Genomic DNA, 15,278 nt, shown 5'->3' with positions numbered 1-15,278 from the left:
AGTTAAAATAACAAATAAATAAATCTTTACAATTTCTTAGCAATTTACTCAACACCTTGAGATCCGTGTTTGAATTGTCATAGGCTGCAACATTAGCTTGGTTTTAAACTGCTGGTGCACAGTGGTGTCATCCATCACAGCTGAGTGTTCCCCCCATGTCTCGTACACACACACGTATAAATCACTGCTCCTGATTTGTGAGGGCCAGGGTTTAAATAATTAAAGAAGTTTAATTTATCAGGATTTAGCGCCTTGACAGCAGAGAATGTGAGTCGCACCAGCAAAGAATAACGTCACCAACAAAAACGATTGATGATAAATGGACAAAGGAAAGTTCTGCCATATTATGATTTATTTTTAGACAGTAAAACAAAAACAGGTATGTGATGTGTATCGCATATGATCATTCCATACAAGTGTATCACAAAAAAAATAAAAAGACTGTGGGAAGATATTTGTTAGTTTATTATTTAACTGTTCAGTTTAAATGCATTTTAGGAAAAAAATTCAAACGTTTTACAGGTCCCAATTGAATTTGAACAGACTAAATAAATGCCAAATTAGTGTATATATATGTATTCTAATACATTTGAGCCAGTATGTTATTTATATTACAAGAAATGATTTAAAGTGCAGCTGTTTTAAACCAAGAGCTGTATTGAAATTGAACTTTAACTTGAAGTCATTACAATACACATAAAAGTTTGTATGAAAAGTAGTAGTTATAAACCCATCAGTTTACATGCCAAAATTTTGGAAGGTTTTAAATTAGTGAGGATCTCTTTGAGGTGTTTCTGAATCAGACAAAACAACTGTATCACTTTTTAAACCAGAGAAAAAAAAAGAGTGATGTTTCAGAGGCAGTTTTAACATAACACAAACGTGGCCAAAATACAGAGTGATAATGGATATTTAATTATGGCTACAGATAGAAGCTGTTACATGGAGCACTGTCGCCCTCTTATGGCCACTACACGCCAAAGCCCAATATTGAGGCGCCTCTCTTGGTTCACGGGATGAACTGTTAGCCCTATGAAATTTGGAAGTCAAAAGTAAGATCTACCAGCAGGCACAAAGACATAAGGGAGTTACAATAATCAAACAGCCTTGTCTGGCTTTGGTTCAACCCTCATATTATTTATTCTTTCCAGTAGATCTCTGAATGTGTGGAAAGCACATCTTCAAAACACATGAAATAACACAAAAAACAAGTAAAAATAATATTCGTACAGAGCCCTGTACTGCGCAGTTAGTCATATCTTCTTCATGACTGTTTTTAACTGCCTTCATACTGTGCAGTGGGCCCTGGAATATTTCAATGTACACTATAGAATTTTAAGTTTACTTGACACCTTTACTGAGTAAAGTTTGTCATTTGCTGGCAATTGGAAGCCACCTAGTGGTCACACCCTTTTTATAACATCAAGTATTGACAACGGGGATATCTGATTGCACTGAAGTGTTGGCTATATGACAATATGTCATTAATGTACATAGGAAAGATTTAACAGGTCAACAGACCAGACTGGAGAAAACTTATTATACCAGAAGCACAGCATCATAAATCAGTAGAGTGTAGGCCTAAACCCACAGATTCTGGCATTTATATAGGATTATGTGGAAACCTAACGGTGAGCTCTGTGAAGCTGTTTCCCATTGTAAAGTATATCACCACCTTCATGATACAGCACTGTCCTCACAAGACATCAGCATCACTGGCTTTATTCCATCTGGCCCACTGCCATTCTTCAGTGGTCCAGCAGAGAGCGCTGTAGAGCCTCCTGAATCATTGTGTGCTCATCTGTGGAGTAATCCTGTCATAACAAACACAAGAGTGGAATCAGTGTTACAACTGATTAAATATGCATATACAACATAAACTATAGTAAATACGTACAACAAAGGTATCATAAGAAAAGGTATGTCTAATCTTCAGGTGTTGCAGAAAGTCAGCGCTTCTGTAGTTAGGGTCTCCCCAGGGCATAGAGGCACAGATAGGACACACCTACACAAGGAGACAGGTTTACACAACAGTCATAGTCATCATCAGCGTTCAATAATGCAATGTATTTTTACCACTTGGCGACTATCCCGAGAATGCTGAGAGGTACAGTGCTCCACCAGACCATCCTGATCCAGGTTAGGGCAGTTGCAGTAAGGGCAGGTAAAGGTGTAGCGGTTTGGTACAGGACTGGAAACCAACAGATGTAAATATTAGTTTAATAGTAAAAAATATTTAATGCAATGTAGTATATTTGCTAAAATAATATATAATTTTGGTTAAGTGCTGGAATAGTTTGGGAAGAAATCTAACATTTCCAATTTAAATGACTCTACAGTGTAGTAATGCAATGTCATGAATTGTTCATTTTTACCTGATGATGGCAGGTTGGGTCTGGGCAGTGGTCCTCACCCCTTCCTCGATGTACTCCTGGAATTTAGAACAACTAGCTGTGTGGGCTCTCATCTGGGACAGGCCGACCTAAAGAATGAGGACACCACACAAAAATGAGACAGGTTTACAATTAGAACAGGTTTTCTAAACTGCATGCAAGAGTGGGGGGTGTCAGTCACATTTCTCTATAATAACACAACTGGATAATCAGGTATTTCACTGTTTATCCACTGTGGTTTTCTTTCACTTTTAAGCAAACAAATTAATTGTAAACTTGATTACTATCTAAAGAAAAGTATAACAACAATAGTCATTCACAGTTCTGTTTCATTACAAACCTGTTACAAAGTACAGTGTCACCAACAAAGCTGCATGTGTGTCCTATAGTCAAGAGTTTGGCTTAAACTGGAGCTTTAAGGCCCATAGCAGTTACACATGAAAATGTCGCTTGATATATTTCTAATATATTTATATTCATTCATTTCTCAAATTGTGATTATATGAATGTCAGCAGCTTCGAATTAATGAAAAGTGTTATTGCCCCAAAACTTTTGTGTCCCTAGGCAAAACACTTGACTTCACCCACACTGACAAGTATGTGAGTGAGTGGTGATGGTCGGCGGGAGTGCAGAATGGCAGTCTCACTTTCATCATTTTAACCCAGGGCAGCTGTGGCTACAACAGCAGCTTACAATCACAGAGGTGTCTTAAAGATGTGTAATAAATTCAATTAGTGTTATTATTAGCACAAAATGGCAGTAAAATATTCAAGGTGTGAGGTGTTCAGTGGCATGTAGTAATAATGTAAGAGTATTTCCTGGAAGCCATAAATGTTTCTCATGGCTCCCATTAGCTGGGCTTTCTGATGTGGATGCAGACTGGCACAGGGATTGTCTGACCAGTTGTCAGAACAAACTGACTGTTATGGGATCATGAGTCTCTTGCACATGAGAACAAGCGGCTGTTTCACACATACCTGTGTTCCACACCCTTTACACGCTGCTGCAGTTGCTTGGATCATGGCCTCCACCTCAACAGCTTTAGTGCAGTGTCCCAGAGCAGCCCTGCACACTGCACACACAGGCTTCTGAGGGCGCAAACACTCCTGCAGACAGCTATGGCAGAACCTATGCCCAGAGGAGCCAGGAAATTACACTTGTATCAACACATTGCTACATTATGCTTTAATCACACTATAACAGATAATATGCTGTATCTATCTATATAATTATTAATGCCACCTTTAACACACAATTCACCACTCTTCATATCCACCTTATTCAGGATGCTGCCACATGAACCACCATTAATTGTACCACTTTTACTTTCATTTTAAAGTTAAGACTTTAAAATGTAGGTTGAAGGGAAGGAAATGAAGGGAATTCCCGCTTCAGTGGAAATGTCAAAACAACACAAGTGCAGCTCAGTAGTAGTCAAAAGCAAAAGTGGGTGGGGTAAATACAGTGAAAATGCTACTGAAAAATCAAACCTGTATTTTTTTAATTCTTTTTTGTGAGTAGGCAGCTGTAAGGCTAACTTTCAGTCATTATTTATGTAATTTGCTGTTGGCCACTTTAGACAATTTGAGTTTGTTTTATGCAAGATTCTTATTTATTATAATCCTGTAGTTGATGTGTATTTATAGACCACAGTTTGATTTTGTATAACAATCACATGTCACCTGAGTGTGATCAATAAAGTTGATATTTCCGCGTTGTTGATAACCCCTGTCTGATAGCGCACACAGGCCAATGCCTGTTAAAATGCCATGCCCCAGCCACAAGAGGGCGCAGGGATTGTAGTCCTTTGAAAGGCTGAAAGAGTTCTCGCCACTGCGATTTGGACTACAAATCCCAAGTGATGCCTTTCCTTTGATGTAAACAAAACTGAAAGCGAAATGTCAGGCTTGAATTACCTTTTGTCACATTCTAGTAAAAGTCTAATTATTTTGCCTCACACAAGAAAAGCAGATGATTAGATCGTTGAGTTCTAGCTTCATTTTAGCAGTAAACACTTTCGCTGTTGTTATATTTCCGTTGTGCAGCTATAGTGTAGACCCAGACGTGTCATATCTAAATCTACAAGGAAAACCGGATCATATGTACTCACGTATGGCCACATTGTGTTCTTACGGGGCTGTCGAAGATTTCCAGACACACGGGGCAGAGGAATTCGGACACGTCGCCGGTCCCGTCGGAGGCATTTTTCTTGTGCTGTGCAGAGCTAAATCCTCCGAGCATCGCCATTTCTTTTCTTCACTGTCTGTCAGCCCCCACCAGCCGCTCTCGTACAGACGTCACGTCACAAGTTCCTGGTTCTTTCCGTTTAACGCGAGGGGCGGAGCTAAAAGGTGCACAAAAACACCCGATGATGAGCCAAGGAGTGATAATGTAATTACAATACTAAATTGAGCTATTTGCCCCATATAAACAATCTTTAGATTCATAGTGAGTCCTCTAGATATGACAGGAAACCTCTATTCATCTCAAGATAAAGTTAAAACCCTTATTTTGATGCTAAGAGAAATCCAAATCCAAAAGTAGCTTATGTTATAAGATAACCGTTACCATGGGCAGCCCATGACTCATTAGTATTTGTACCTGTTCTCATTTAGACCATAGAGACAATTCGAAGCAGCACGAATGAATGTAAGAAAGTGATGTGAATGTAATAAGCTGAAGTAACGCTGCGGGTCGATGCCGCCGCTGACTCTGCACGTGGGCTCCTGATGCTGGTGAACTGTCAGAGGTGTGCGCATGCGCAGTGGGAAGATGGGAATTTCCAACAGCTGAGGAGGCGTCGCTAACACGAGCCTAGCACTGGTTAAAGGTAAGATTTTCAGTTTCTACTCACAGTGCTGCAAAATCACTGAGTCGGCCTAGGGTTAGATTTGTATGTACACGTGTCGCGGAATAATACCCATACATTTGGCCTCCTAAATCACCAAAGATTTGTACCAAGCTCGAGCGTACAGCTAACCTCAGCAGCAGCGTTAGCTGCGCTGCTGAGATGGGCGTTTACTGCTTCAGTTTGGGGCCCATGCAGATATCATCATGTTAGGTGAAGTTAGTCTTTTATGTACACTAAAATACTCACTGTTACCTAGCTTCTTAAACTTCCCTTGTGTGTTGTGCGTTAAAAATAACTACACTGTTTTTAGAGTCGTGTTGGCTTCAGATGGTTAGCCCGCAGAACGCACCTTCGTCTTCTATGATACGATCTGTATGAAGAGCCAGAGTGTGGACAAGTATTTATGTGGACAGGCTTCAGTGAAAACCATCCGTCAGAAAATATGAAAGATTTAACCAAAAGAGAATTTATGTGGCGTATGAAGCAATCATTAACAGGTTCTGGCAAGGGCATACTAAGATGTAGGTTAAAGATTGCATTTACAGCGTAGTGACCTTATTTGATACCAATTGCAGGCCATTTAAAAACAAATGACTCCTCAATTGGGAATTAAAACAAATGTGACTCAGTCGGGACAGGGAGTTGTGAACTTTTTTATTGGAATATATGAGCCAATTAGATTTAGATTTGTTCTTTCTTTTCATGTATGTGGAAAGTTGAAGTTTGCTTAGTGCATTCATTGTTATTTGTTTGTTTGTTTGTTTCAGCTTGCAAGATCCAAGGAGAGCCTCACTAATATGACTGTATCTTCCTCCTAAATGACCTTGAAATATGCCCATACTGAAACTTATGGCTGCCACAGAACCGTCCTGATTTTGATTGTGGAAGAAAGAAAGAAAATAATTTATTGAGCTCATCTGCCACTACATAGGCCTGATTGTGTGCTAACAGATCAGGCTTTCAGCACCTTACAGAGGAGATGGCTCTAAGAAGGCGTACATGCATTCACACATACATGCTGCAGCCAAGCTCTACCAACTGAAACAACTGCATCTCTTGTGTGGATGATGTACTGCTGAGTGGACATTAAAGTCTGAATCCCTCCCACTTCTCTAAAACCTTGTCACCATTGAGCTAATGCCAGTATGTGCAGTTAATTATGATAACACAAGATGGTGCATGAATTTAGCATCTCCGTGCAGGGTATGTTGAAAGGGGCGAGGCGTTCTCACAAAAGTACAACAGCTGACTAATAGTCTGCTGCCGACATGGATGCCAAGCTTAAAGAGGATCTTTTCCGGAGGTATGTGGCTGCTTTGGAGAAACGTCTTAACAACGGGTTTGAAAATGCTGGAGTGGGCACTGTGCCAGGCGGGGACAGTGCCAAACATAAGGACAGTGAAGCTCTTCTCTCAACAGCGACTGCCCTGTTAGGGGCCTACCAGCCTGACCCAGGACAACGCTTCCGCATGGTACGCTTCTATGAAGTGGTGGAGAGCTCACTGCGCTACCACCGAGGAGCCAATCTCCGGAGCCTGGAGAGGGCCTTTCACACCTTGGAAACCATCTGCACCAACCTCCTGCTCTTCCCCTGGAAGAAGGAGTTCAGGTGTATCAAGGTAACCTACTGTAATTCTTACTACTATGTTGATTAATAATAAATATTAATTTTGCATTATTCTTTCACTCCACATTCTACTAGTAGCTTTACTGTCAATCAACATGTACTCATGGCCTCTTAACAGATCTTGGATTGATCTTACTATTACTATATTAGTACTATCACAGATTAGTTCATTTTTTAAACTTATTTTTTAAATAATACAACCACTTGAACTGAATTGAAACACAATATCTGACTTAAAATCCAACTTTCTTTTTATTACACATTCACTCATTTAAACCTATTGAACTATATTATGTTGTTTTGATGTTAGAAATTCTGTGGTTATACTGAATCCTCTTCAATTATGTCTTGTAGACTTTTACGGGCCCATACGTGTACCATCTGCAGTCTGCCATTACCGATGCTGAACTCCGCTCACTAATGCGCACCATTGGCTACTCCTGTGACCATGAATCACAGTTCCATTTGCAGGAGCACCCTGGAGGTGCAAATCACCTCCGTCAGCTGGCGTTCGAGCTGTTCCTGGCCCAGGCCGAGTGTCGACTTCTCAGTGAGGTGGTGGCGTTGGCGCGCGGCGCGGCATCAGAGATGGATGCTCTGGAGCAGCGCCGAGGCTGCAGGGACGACGCTGCGGGCTGCGCTGAGGCGCTGCGGCGAAGAGACAGCCTTGGGGCGGACATGGCTCGACTTTCTGTCCGCCCTCTGGACATCGAGAGACCCCACACACACCATCTGAGACGGGGCAGCAGACCCTCCAAATCTGTGGACGTCACAGATGGAGCGGGACACTGGCACCCTGCAGTCAGCAAACCGGTGTTAAAGGCCTCTCTGAGTCTGAGGAAGGAACCACTGTTTGTGGATGCAGAGGAGGACCTAAAGGACGAAATCTTACGCCCCAGTAACACAGCATCTCTCTTCTCTGTGGCAGCTCCCCCCTCCTACAGCCCCGAGGCTGACTTCTATCCCATCCAAACACCCTCTCCAGCTGACCCTTATTCCTCTTACCACTTGTCCTCTTTGGATGAGATTGACTTGTACACAGAGAGGGGCAGTGGGACCGGGGGGAGGCAGACCCCCTCTAGACCCCCTTCCCGAGACGCACGGGACGGCTGGCTGCATAAGCCTCATGGCAGCGTGAAGTGCCAGGGCTGTGGTCTGGGCTGCTCCTCCATGGCGTCCTGCCAGAGGTGTGACATGATCCTGTGTGGGGCCTGTCATGATGTGGACCCAGCTCCGTGCTGTGGTCTGCAGGAGTACCATGCCAAGTCCCCCCGCACCCTGGATGGATACATCCCAGTGAAGGACAAGCTCTCAGTCTATTCAAACAGTCACTCCCACCTGCACCCCCATCCCCTCACCCTGGCCCACTCCCACCCACACCCCCACCCTCAGATGGCGGACAAACCCCTGATGTCCACCAAGCTGTTTCCCTCTAAGTCAGTGTCCCAGCTGACGACACCAAAGGGGGGCAGCAGTGAGCGCCTGAGCTTGGGCGGTTCACGATGCGGCTTCTGTAATAAGCCTGGAGCGTCACACACCTGTGTTAACTGCTCCAAAGTTTCCTGTGACTCCTGCATGGGCCTCTATGCCAAGGACCTGTGCACACGCAAAAATCCCCAGCACAGCTTTGTGCCCAACCATCAGCTCAACTTCAAGTCTGGCACCATATCTCACCTGGTGTACCGGTAAAGCCTGGTACCCCGCTAACCTGCACTACTGCTTTAGGTCTTTGTTGCCTTTTATAGTCATCCATGGTTTGGCCCATTTCTGCTCTCTCTGAGCCCTTTGAACTCCTGTACATTTTTTCTTGCTGTTAAGGCCTGGTCACTGCACATCCATCTGCTGTGTAGTTTTTCTGTTCCTGCTACATGCTCTTAAGTAGTCGTGATGTTGTAGCGCTTCCCTCAAAGCTTGTCCTCTTCTAAGGAAACTAGAGAAAAGAGTTGAAGTCTTTCTCATTTTAATGATTTTGTCCAAATGAACATATACTTGCCTAACTTCTCAGCTCAAATCCTACTAATATATAAATATATATAAATGACATATAGTATATATCTGTGTGTGAATGTTTGAAGATGCGTATGTGTGTAGAAGAGCTTGCGTTATGACAAAACCCTTTTAAACTTGAAAAACATTAGGGATTACTGAGAAAACATACACTGGAAGTCAGTGAAGTGGATAGTATATATTTTTATCTATTCTGTAGAACATGTGAGACTGTTAAACAGGCATGGGGCTTTGTCTGTGTGGGTTCAGTCATATCTCAAAGGACAGAAATGAGACAATGAGCAGATGCCATATTCTAGTTAAAAGAGGTTTGCCTTGTAAATGAACCTTTCTGTTTGTGTGACTGCGTTTTGATGCTGCTGTTGACTTGAGATACTGGAGATGTGTGGTTTGAACTCTTTAGTAAATCGCTTGTGTCAGGTCCAAGCCCCCACACTCATCCCCCTCTCCTCTTCATGGTCCATGATGGTGTGGCGCCCCCTACAGTGTAGGAACTCACCGGAGGTGTCCTGGAGTCTCAGATCACAGCATTCAAGTATTTTAGTTCAGGCAGTTATTGAAGGTCTCTTGAACAGTTCCTGTCTACCTCAAATGACTTCAACATTGACATTTATTGGGGTGTAGTGGTTTAAAAACCTGAAACCTGAAATTATGTTCTGAAAACATCTGAAAACACTAGTTATTGAACAAAGACGCCTCTGTATACAGAGATGTAGCTCTAAGCTAAATATTCTGGGATAGTGAAAATATCATATTTTGAATAGTCTGAAATGTGTCTCAGCATCTAGTTGAGAGCCAAATTTAAGTGTTATGGTTTTAATTATTGTGTTAGATAGAAATTTGATAGTTCTTTATGGTTCCAAAAAGTCTTAATTTGGATCGACCGATATATTTTTTCAATCCAAACATGCTTGATGCTTTTAATCATTTGTTTCATCATTAAGTTTTCAATCAGTTTGCTAAATTTTAATATAATGCATTTTACTTTTCAGTTATCAACACTACACATTTTTGTTATCAACACTACACATAACCAGCACCTAGTTATTAAAAGCTGCTCTGTCCCCGTGGTAGTTTACTGGAGCTAATGTCTGAAGTCATATGTCTGTTCTTTCTCCATTCTTTACTCCAGAGCCTTTATTTCCTTGTGTATTCTTACAAAGGGTTACAAAGGGACAACTGTATGTAGCTGGCTAATGTTCTTAGCTCAGCTTTAGCTTACACAAACATGGATATCAACAAATCTTGAGTGACCTTAGGGAGGTGTGCAATTTAATGATGCCTTTCTAAACCAGTCAATCTTTGTGATTAAGTTGCACATTTCAGCTCATTTCAAACTCATACCAGCATCAAGACGTTTAAGTCATGAGCCGTGTTGCAACTTGCAGTGAGTGATTTTATTGCCAAATGAAGAACAAATGTGCTATTGGAGAAAAACACTTAATTCTCGTGGCTTGCCTGGGTGTACAAATATTGTATCAAATAGTGAAATGTGGTTTTGCTAAAGCTTAGCCGTGTCTGTAGATATGAGCAAACTGACGTGGTCCTACTTGCACACCACAGGACCTGTATCACTGGACTGAACATCTGTGGAGGATGCTACCAAGGGCTATACAGGCTTCAGGGCTGCTGCTAGTGTGTGGGTCTTTTCTAAGGTGGATTTGCTGATGTGCAGATTCTTTACATTCACTAGATAGGAGTCACTGATGCTGACAAGTCTAAAGAGCTCTGTTCTTTTAGAAACATGAAACACATGGAGCCATTGGAACATAATTGGTTTAGTCCACAAACATAGTCATGGTGAAAATGATCATCTGTTTACCTCTTTGTGTACTTCTGGAATATTGTTGATGTATAGAAAGCCCTCCCCTGGCATGCTGTGTTCAGGTCTGACCCTGTATTTTTCCTCTCACCCCAAACTAACTCCTCATCTCCACTGGCACTGATGACCATTGCACAATGTCTATGTGAAGGGGAATGGACTTGCTACCAGTATCTGGGCTTAAATGGGGTGGAAAGGGAAATAGCCAAAATTGTTGATCAGTGAAAAATATATATATATTGAAACAAAGATTTTATAATATAATTTAAAGAATAAAATTCTGAAAAAAAAAAAAACTTATTTTGTCTGTGTGTTTTCAAACATCCATAGGTGAAGCATCACATATTCTGCAACAATATGTAACTTCAAGAAAAAATACTGCACATATTTAATAATGATGTTCCTGTCCTCTTTAGATTCAACACCCACAGTGTTGAATATATTTCTTACCCTTTCAACCAATAACAACTTTGAGTTTTTGAGGTTTCAGAAAATTATATGAAACATGCAATTTTATGGTTTACCAACAGAGGGCAACAAAGCCCCATAGTATTGTTGCAGTTATTAGCTATTGGTGTCTTATAGTGAAAGTGACACATTTTAGTTAAACTCAGATCAAGCACAGAATGTCTCATCTGCACCTTCACTGTCTCCTTACAATTAACTATAGATCCTAAATAGGTCATACAAAAGTAACCCACGGTCAAGCAAAAGATATTTTTGCCCAAGCAAGGACAGGAGGAGTGCTGAGGAGATTAATGGGCCTGGGTGAATATGGGGCAAATGCCAAGCTGGTGCCACACTATTAATTCTATTAGACCTGAATCTGGATGCCTTGCATTATTCATTGATCGGGCATAACACTGTCTATCAAATTTTAACTGGATGCACCGATTCAGTTTTTTCAGTTTTGATACCGATCTTTATACTGATGCTTTAAGCATCTACCAATACCTTATATCAACCCATATCAGTGAGAGACTGAAAACAGAATTATAAAACTCATCCAAATGTGTTATGTAGCTGTTATTTATCTCTCAAGTAATGACAGAACAACTTTGTACAAATAAAATTCAGAGATTATGAAACCTGGGCTGACTATCACCTCTAAATATCTAAAAATAACTTTATTAATTAATTTATCAATTTAAAGGCCCAACCAGGATATCAGCAGAAGTGATATTTGGAAGCTCATATTTAAACCAGCTAATTTTTCAGTATCAGTACTGATATCTGAAACCAGAATCATATCAGTGCATTCCTGATTTGAACCATCAACCACAGATCTGACCAGTAACTTGGTTTGGGTCAGATGTACATTTCTCCACAGAAACATTTAAAGTTATAAGCAAAACAAATATAACCATGGAGAAGAGCAAGTGAGGGACCCTCCACAACAAAAGTTACATAGTGCATCTTTAAACCTCCATATAAAAAGTCTTGTGTTTCAGCGGTGGACAGAAGCAGAGCATTTGTAGTGAGTGATCCCCCTCCTTCTCCTCTGCTCAGGGACATGTCACAGTTGTGCTGACTAAAAGCCCATGCCGGCCCCCAGGGACTGTAGGACAAGCTGCATACAGGACATCACGGAGGCTGAGAGGAGATCGTGATTAATGTAGCACTGCTTAACCTTTCAATAAAATCACTGTTAGCACGATCTTAACCTCATGCACCATTTATGTAATCACTTTATCTACTAAGACACATCAATGATAAGGGAGAAAAGTAGGGTTAACAATTGTTCTTAAAGTTTTCACAATAAATACCCAGAGATAAGACTGATTGATTGATTTTAGTGGGTTTGGCTTTGCCAGTAGCACCAGATATAATCCAAGACTATACAATATCTAGATTAGGGCTAAATATGGTTATATAATATGTATTTAGACTAAACCAGGTCTAAAATGAGACCACACTAAAGTATAGGTCTAAGTAATGATTAAGCCAAAATGACAAAAACCTCAATTAGTCTATGAAAGTAAAACACTGAAAACTGTTTCTGACTGGCATTTTTAGAAACACATAATGCTATCTGAATACCCCATATGAGTTCAGTTTAGCCTTACGAGATAGGGCCAAAGATACTAACTTAATCCACAAGGGGTCAGCAGAGCAAAACAGTAGCCCAAAACGGCTGTCATATACATTTTATTTACATAGAAGATGTGTTTCTCATTGTGAAACATGTGCTTCAAGTTGTATAGATCCTTAATTTTATTAGCAATCATAAAGCTATATATAGTAAACATTGCGTATGTAGTAGACAACAGTGTTATTGCTAACCTCTAGAAAAGCCTGAAGAAAATACATAACACTGATTTATTATACGCCCTAATGAAAATCCTTCTCCTCCTGTGTTACTGAAAGAGCCTCTCCTCTGGTGCTCTTTGTGAAATTGCAATGTACAAGATTTATTATACAAGATATTTCCTTAACCAACAAAGTAATGAAGACTTATCAAAACACATTTTATTTGTGTCATATTGATAATGGATGCATCATACAGAACAGTGTTAAGTGTCCATAAAAGAATATGTAACCTTTAGCTTAATTGGCCTGTGACAGATGACACAGAAATAAGGGAGGAATGGGAAATGCTGTTCTTGGTATAGGGCATTATTAAATCTTATCTGCGCACTTTAGCTTGTCAGAGTTGGAGACTTTCATGACAGGCTTAAATTATGTCATGTTAAAAAAAATGCAAAGAAGCCTGGGTTCAATCATAACTTTATTTAATCAAAGATATGGCAAAACTCCTATGGGAAAGTAGTTTCATTTCCTTTTGTGGGTGATGCAGTTCCAAAAGTTCAGACATTAAAGTTCTTTCTTGTTACATAAAGAGAATATTTATCAAACCTTACACAGTGAAATCCTTTATGTAGCTCAAGTTTAATTTTATTTCTATTGTTCGTAAGCACAAACTGCATTTGCACATTAGACTTCTTCTGGTCTTTTCACTTAAAATGCACCTGTTCACTGAACCTTTGACACACTGTACATTAAAAATAAAGTTTCAGTTGCACTAAAAGTCAAATGTATCTAATTATATGGTAACTGGCAATTTCTATTGCTACTGCTATAGTTATGCTACTGCTAATACTACTGTTTCTAATGAGACATCTCAACCAGTGTATGCCTGATTGTAATTCCATTTAGACTCTAAATCTTCCACACTCTAAAGCCCAACTCCTTATCTACAGCAACAACTTCCCACTGTCCTCTGTTACAATACACTGCATATGCTGTCAGTAGAAGAAGTGTGAGTCTAGTCAGAGCTCTGATATCTGTTGAGGTGAAGGAGAACAATTAAATGCACCATGCTGAAGGCAAGGAGTTATAAAACAGTTATATAATTCCGTATTCTCAGTGTGAACACAATATGTTGACAGTAAATGTTTTCTATGAAGTTTAACCTCAGATTCAGAAGTTTGGGCAGAGGACTGGTGAATTGGTCAAAAGGGAATAGTGTGTACTAACTAAACAAGCCAATAGCAAGTTGAATTTGGCTATTTTATATAGATATATATGTTATAGATTGTATAGCTATATTGAAAACATGGTGTATGAGTGATCAAAGTGATTGAATGGGCCAATGGCACAGATTAGCACTACTTCCATCAGTCTGTCCCAGTGCAGCTGCGGCTACAATAGTATCTTACCAACACCGACTGGTGTAATGCATTATTATTATGAAAGTCAATAAAACAAGGTTAAGAACACAAATGATATAATAAATCAGTTTGAATCAAAATCCAGTGTAAAAAGTGTTTTCAGCACTTTTTGTATTGCACAATAGGGCCCACTACTGCAAAAGCCCTATCTCCTGTAGTTTTGAATCTGAGCCTTGGGCAGTCCCGGACTGTGCTGAATAAGCAATTCACATATAAAAGAAAGGGCCAGATCAAGAGATTTTAAAACAAATAATAACTTTTTAAACTGGACTCAGGCAACTGGAGCCTGCCTGTTGCCCGAGTCCAGCACAGGCATGTGCTCCTGGCTTCTCGTTCCTGTGAGGTGAAATGTTGTATTTTGGACTGAGTGTAGACAGTGAATAGTTAAGATTCATGCAACACTGTGGAAGATACCAGGCAAAAGCATCACCCTGGAGACAAACCAGTGGCAGAGCCTCCAGAGTTACAGAGTGTATTACACCTTCTATGGTGTATTAATACATACTCATCATGTTAGCTTTTGTTGTTTTGAGAATGCAATATTCACCAAAAACATATTAAAAAGTTAGTTTCAATTTCATTTTTGATGCTCTGTCTATCTGTGGCTTACTGATGGGGAGGGCTGAGCAGGGAGGGTCCGGTGGGAGCACGGGCAGCACTGCAAGGAGCTTCCTGGTTACGAAGACTTGTGGACTGAGTCTTAGTGATGTTGTATCATACACCTAACCATAAGGAGGGTTCAAATAGTGCCTGTAAAAGACTGCAAGATTACTCAAACATTCATGAATAATTCAGAAAAAAAACACAAAAAAAACACTTCAGACATGTTTTGATGAGGGAACAACGTTCTAAGATGGTAGAAATCTGTAAAAAAAAGGGCTATAGCACATTACCCCTTCTTTAAAT

General features: G+C 40.4%; 2 protein-coding genes across 3 annotated transcripts; one reads left to right on the top strand and one right to left on the bottom strand.

The window, feature by feature from the left end:
• Positions 1–334: 334 nt before the first annotated feature.
• rnf114 (ring finger protein 114) lies at positions 335–5,114 on the bottom strand. The gene is made up of 7 exons (XM_020929703.2): positions 4,996–5,114; positions 4,505–4,738; positions 3,372–3,522; positions 2,376–2,482; positions 2,077–2,191; positions 1,898–2,005; positions 335–1,814 (listed from the first exon to the last, which is right to left on the bottom strand). Exons 2-7 carry the CDS (start codon positions 4,639–4,641, stop codon positions 1,749–1,751), a joined length of 684 nt encoding a protein of 227 aa, XP_020785362.1. The 5' UTR covers positions 4,642–4,738; positions 4,996–5,114; the 3' UTR covers positions 335–1,748.
• On the top strand, positions 5,078–10,997 carry spata2 (spermatogenesis associated 2). 2 transcript variants are annotated; one of them, XM_020929849.2, is made up of 3 exons: positions 5,078–5,224; positions 6,013–6,864; positions 7,227–10,997. In XM_020929849.2, the coding sequence occupies exons 2-3, from the start codon at positions 6,514–6,516 to the stop codon at positions 8,559–8,561; spliced, it is 1,686 nt and encodes a 561-aa protein (XP_020785508.1). In that variant the 5' UTR covers positions 5,078–5,224; positions 6,013–6,513; the 3' UTR covers positions 8,562–10,997. The 2 variants fall into 2 exon arrangements, with proteins under 2 accessions (XP_020785508.1, XP_055021788.1); XM_055165813.1 differs by lacking the exon at positions 5,078–5,224 and adding an exon at positions 5,266–5,455.
• The last annotated feature ends 4,281 nt before the right edge of the window (positions 10,998–15,278 follow it).

The sequence above is a fragment of the Boleophthalmus pectinirostris genome, unplaced genomic scaffold (assembly GCF_026225935.1).
Source record: "Boleophthalmus pectinirostris isolate CB_2022bp ecotype Guang Dong unplaced genomic scaffold, ASM2622593v1 HiC_scaffold_8, whole genome shotgun sequence".
Taxonomy (NCBI): Eukaryota; Metazoa; Chordata; class Actinopteri; order Gobiiformes; family Gobiidae; genus Boleophthalmus; species Boleophthalmus pectinirostris.
The sequence above is the reverse complement of the archived record's forward strand: the minus strand, read 5'-3'. Positions and strand labels throughout refer to the sequence as shown.